General features: G+C 43.7%; 1 protein-coding gene across 1 annotated transcript; it reads right to left on the bottom strand.

Moving 5' to 3' along the window:
* Window positions 1-807: 807 nt before the first annotated feature.
* LOC116026838 (probable LRR receptor-like serine/threonine-protein kinase At4g36180) lies at window positions 808-4,582 on the bottom strand. Its single transcript, XM_031268251.1, has one exon. The coding sequence runs from the start codon at window positions 4,359-4,361 to the stop codon at window positions 924-926; it is 3,438 nt and encodes a 1,145-aa protein (XP_031124111.1). The 5' UTR covers window positions 4,362-4,582; the 3' UTR covers window positions 808-923.
* Window positions 4,583-5,400: the final 818 nt, after the last annotated feature.

Below are 5,400 nucleotides of genomic sequence, written 5' to 3' on the forward strand. Positions count from 1 at the left end.
TTTATTTTAAAATGTTAGTTTTATTTGAGATGTTACATGAAATGAATTGAAGTGTATCGAAAAGTTAAATGTAACATGTATCGATAATGCGTTTGTCTAATGATTTGTTTTTGAATCGAGAGAAGGCCTCGAGGACTAACCGGATCCAACATGTATTTAATAGACATGCGGACCACCCATCTCATTTTCTTGGATCAAATTTTAAATGTTGTCATGACAAAATCAAGTGATTTTGAAACCTCTATCTTGGCGGCTCGCCATATTTGCCAAGAAATCAGCCACACAATTATATATATAGTTGTTGTTACTTATATAATTTCAATAGTATAATGTGTGACCCTATGAATTTGGTATTGTATGATTGTAAAGTGCCGATCAATACTGATGTTTTTTAGAGCATTTACATAAATTGAGTTTTTACACATTTTTTAGGTAGTCATGTAGGAGAGAATAATGAAAAAAAAAAAAAAAAAAGAAGCAACGTCTACTAGTCAGAGTGGCCGCCCGTTGGGGGCGCGAAGTGCACTTAAATGCGCTATTCCGACACTTTTTTTTTTTTTCCTCCTGCAAAAGATCTTATTTTGCATGTGAAAAAATTGGTCAAAAACTATGCTTCCCATAAGCCAAAAATCACCTACTAAATTTGTTACTATTCTAAAAATCATGCACAGTGCACTAGTGTAAAGATAATTGCATCCCTTATTGCGAAGATAAGTGTTGATAATACCTAATATACACCCGCCCCATAAAATGTTATATAGCCTAACTTGCTAAAAGTCATTATTCTTAAGGAAACAAGAAAATCAATGATCAAAAACTTTAATTATGCGTTCAAAGAATACATGAACAAGGAAGAATAATGAAGAATGAGCCACTTTTTTTTTTCAAAGAAGAAATTACACCTAATTAAGAGATAATAACAATCAAATGGGAGAAGGAAGGGTGGTGGGATCGGCCGAGGAAGGGATATCCGGCCCGACCCGGCACCCTTCAAGCATGAACACCACGTCAGTCATGGAAGGTCTCTCCAGCGGATCAGGCATGGTGCAAAGCAGACCCACTTTAACTCCCAGCAAGAACTCTTCCCATTCGGACGACTCCGGGTCAAGCTCCAGCAAACCCGGTTCAAGCAGCTCGGAGATTTGCCCTCTCTGCAACTGTCTCTTCACCCACTTGACAATATCTTCATCGCCGTTGAACATCACCGGTTTTCTCCCGGTGAGGATTTCTAGTAACACGATCCCAAAGCTGTACACGTCGGCCTCTTTTGTGGGTAGCCCGGTTAAGGTGACCTCCGGGGCTACATAGCCTAGAGTCCCCACCGGGGCGGCCGAGGTGGAGGCGGCCCCGCCCACGGCCGCCGCCTTGGTGAGCTTTTCTAAGCCGAAATCGGTTAGATGAGCTTCGAAATCGGCGTCGAAAAGAACATTATGTGGTTTGATATCAGCGTGGGTTATTCGAACTGAATGCAAGTAGGCTAATCCCCGGGCAATCCCGAGGGCGATTAAGTGGCGCATTGGCCAGTTAAGAACATGGCCGTCTTGGTGAGATGCTTCTTGTAAAAGAGTGGCTAAATTGCCGTTAGGCATGTAGTCATATACTAGTAGCCGGACGTCCGGGGGAGGTCCGGGGTAATATCCCCGGAGAACGGTGAGATTCCGGTGTCTGACTTTGCCTAGAGACTCAGCTTCTTTCCGGAAAGTGTGTTCTTCAATTGAGGTATCCGGGAGGCGGCGAATGGAGAGGACCATTCCATCTGCATAATTAGCTTTGAATTCAACTCCAAATTTCCCTCTGCTCAACACATTCTCCTCATCAAATTGCCTTGTGGCTTCCACTGTCTCTGCATAAGTGATCTTGTTGTTGAACATTATGAGCTTAGGCCCTCCTCCATTTTCGCCGCTTCCTCGTCCCGTTTCTCCCCCCGAGCTAGCCCGCCCCGGGCTGCGCTTCTTCTCGCCCACGCCCCCGCCTCTCAGCTTCCTGTTCCATTGAATCAGGCTGTAGATATAGCCACAGCAGCAGAATGTGAGGACAATTAGTCCTATTGCAGACAGAACAATGAGCAAAATCAGCTTCTTTCTCCTTTGTTTCGCCTCCTTGTCATTCTTGCACTCCTTCAATGGCTTCCCACACAGACCATCATTGTTAGCAAACAGAGATGGGTTGTTGAAGAGAGAGCCCAATGGGAGCGGGATTTCGCCCTCGAGATGGTTGTGGGAAACATTGAAGAATTTCAGAGAACTCAGGTGCAGATTTGAGGGGATTGTGTTGCTCAAATTATTGGATGAGAGATCTAATATTGCCAGGTTTGATAGCCTTGATAAGGAGTCTGGAATGCCACCTGATATGTTATTTGAATCTAACAAAAGGGTAGCCAATAAGGAGCAATTGGAGATCTCTTCTGGGATTTCTCCTGTTAAACCATTATGGCTCAAATGAAGCTCTTTGAGGTGAGATAAATGGGAGAATTCATTGGGGACTTTCCCTCTTAGATGATTGTGTTGAAGCTCCACCACTTCAAGAGCAGAACAGTTGCCCAATTCAAGTGGAATTGAGCCATTGATTCTGTTCTTGGAAAGAGACAGAACTTTCAAGGATCTCAGGAACCCAAATGTGGAAGAAATCTGCCCAGAAAAGCCATTAGATGACAGATTCAAGTACTCCAGACTGGACAAACTGCTGAACCCTTCAGGAACATCTCCGGTGAACTCATTTTCTTGTAAAGCAACAGCTTGCAAACTGGGCAGCCCAAAAAGCTCAATGGGCAATGCTCCAGACAGGTTTTGTTTACTCAAATCAAGAGTCTTGAGCCACAATAAGCTTCCGATACTCGCCGGAACCCTCCCGGAGAACCCACATTTGCTCAAATTCAGAGCCTCTAAACCATTCAGGTTCTCAATATCCACCGGAATTTCGCCGGAGAATTTGTTGCCACTCAAATTCAAGGTGCTCAAATTGCTAAGCAGCATCAGCTCCTGGGGCAAATTCCCACTCAAATTATTGCTGCTTAAATCCAAATACACAAGCTGATTAAGACCACCAAAACTCGCAGGAATCGAACCATTGAAAAGATTGTTACCAAGCGACAACAATGTCAAGCTCTTCATCCCTCCTAAGAACTCCGGAATCAAACCGGGAAACCGATTCCCACTAACATCAAGTAACTGCAGCTTCCGGCATTTCTGAATACTATCCGGAATTTTTCCGGCGAGTGAGTTGTTAGCCACGTTTAGCTCCTCTAGCATTCTTAAATTTCCGAGATTGCTAGGTAAAGCTCCGGAAATCGAATTTCCAGATATATCAAGAACTTTTAGGCTAGAAATGCTCAACAGCCAATTGGGGAAAACGCCATTTATGTGATTCCCGTGAAGGCCGAGAACCTCCAAAACACTTGAGGAGCAAACTGCATTTTCCGGGTTGACTAAGCCCGTGAGTTCATTAAACCCTAGCTCAACAATCCTTATAGTATGAGCATTATTGACTGAGGCTTTACACAAGAGCGATGCAGGGACCACGCCTGTGAGTTGGTTATGCGATAGTGAGATGACTTGCAGGTTCGGAAGTGAGCCAATCGTCGCCGGCAAGAGTCCTCGGAGATTATTGTCGCCGGCGGAGAAGTGTATCAGCGAGGAACAGTTGGAGATCGCCGACGGTATAGTTCCGTAGAGGTGGTTGGAATCGAGCCAGAGGTACTGTAGGTTCTGGAGCGCTCCAATGCCGGCCGGAATTTCTCCGGTGAAGCGGTTGAACGACAGGTTTAGCAGCTCGAGGTCGGCGGCGGCGGAGAGGTTGGCCGGGACTTCGCCGGAGAAAACGTTGGAGGAGAGATCCAGGAACCGGAGACTAGGAGGAACACCGCCGGGGATTCCACCGGACATAAAGTTCCGAGCCACATTAAGAACCTGTAGATTCGTCAAATTCGAAATCCCCGGCGGGAGGTCGCCGGAGAGCGAGTTGTTATGCAAATAAACCGCACGCAACAGAGAGCACTCCGACAGCCCCCGCGGAATAGAGCCGTTGAGGTTGTTAGAATGCAGGCTTAACCTACGCAGCTGGCGCAAGTTAGCAATCCTTTCCGTTATCCGTCCCCGAAGTTTAAGGCGCGGAAGGCGGAGTTCACGAACACGGCCGCCGTCACACCCAATCCCCACCCAATCACACGGCGCCGCCGCCGTGGAAACATCCCAGCCGTCCAATGCGCCAAGCGGATCCTCCAAGTTCCCCTTAAACGCCATTAACGCCTCAACCTCCATCTCCTCCGGCGTCATCGCCGCCGCGGAGGAAATTAACAACAAATGCAGAAACAACGCCGCCGCGGCGGCGAAGAAGGAAGAAACAGAAAAAGTAGCCGTTGACATGAGAGCGGGGGAGAAGGCTATGGGAGCGTATTGCAGACTGAGAATGAGAAGAAAGAAGATGACAAGATCGAGGCCATGTGTAAGGGCGAAGTGCGTTTAGTTTTTGTAAGTATTGTAGGGTTCCATTTTCTCTCTTCCCAAAGGCGTTTTTAGATTTTTTGTGTATAAAAAGAGAGATAACACAAAGAAGCTCTGCTGGAAACGCCCCTTTTTCATATGCCGACGGCTAATATAATTAACAATCATTATATAAATCAAATTTTATCTTATGTTTAGCTGGACCATAGTTCAAAACAACGTTTTTTTTTATGCAACAAAAATAATGTTATTATAGATACATAATTTATTAACTGTAATCCACAGTCTATTAATTACCATTAGATTAAAAAAAGTATTCCAGCATGAGATTAAACTGTGAATGGTAACATTTGGTACAAGGTGAACTAGAATTGCAGGAATGTCCTTTGTTAATTTGAATATTACTTTCTCTATCCTGACAATACCGTTTCATTTGAATGAATATGTATATTTAATATACTGGTTAAATTATAGTGTATTTTAATTGTGCATATGAAAGTTGGGTCAGATTTACTACCGCATCTGGTATCTTCACCACTGTGAAACTGATGTCACATTGGTACACATTTTTTGAATTTAAATTATATTACCGATCTGCTTATCAATTGTCTCATATTGTTAGGTTAATTGCCATTTTTTCAATATAAAAAAAAAACAACAAAAAATTGCATAAAAAGATGCTCTCGCCACTCTAATATTGTTCACTGTCAAAATAAATTACACAGCAACTGCAGACCATCCAAAATGGATTAAATTGTAAATAACTTTTGTCAATATTCAAATTAAACCAAATATATAAAATGGGAGAGAGGGATTGGAGTATTAAGACGAAGGTTAGGCCTTCACCATTAGTGAAAATTGGCACAAGATTTTAGCCCTCAAAACTAGTGCTTGGGTTTAATACAAATAGGAAGAATGAAAATTTGGCCAACTTTTTCTCCTGCAAGTGTAAAAATTTTAT

This window comes from Ipomoea triloba, chromosome 8, assembly GCF_003576645.1.
Source record: "Ipomoea triloba cultivar NCNSP0323 chromosome 8, ASM357664v1".
NCBI lineage: Eukaryota > Viridiplantae > Streptophyta > Magnoliopsida > Solanales > Convolvulaceae > Ipomoea > Ipomoea triloba.

Bases quoted from the DNA above. Each gene is read 5' to 3' on its own strand.
- LOC116026838 (XM_031268251.1), bottom strand. From the start codon at position 4,361: ATGTCAACGGCTACTTTTTCTGTTTCTTCCTTCTTCGCCGCCGCGGCG.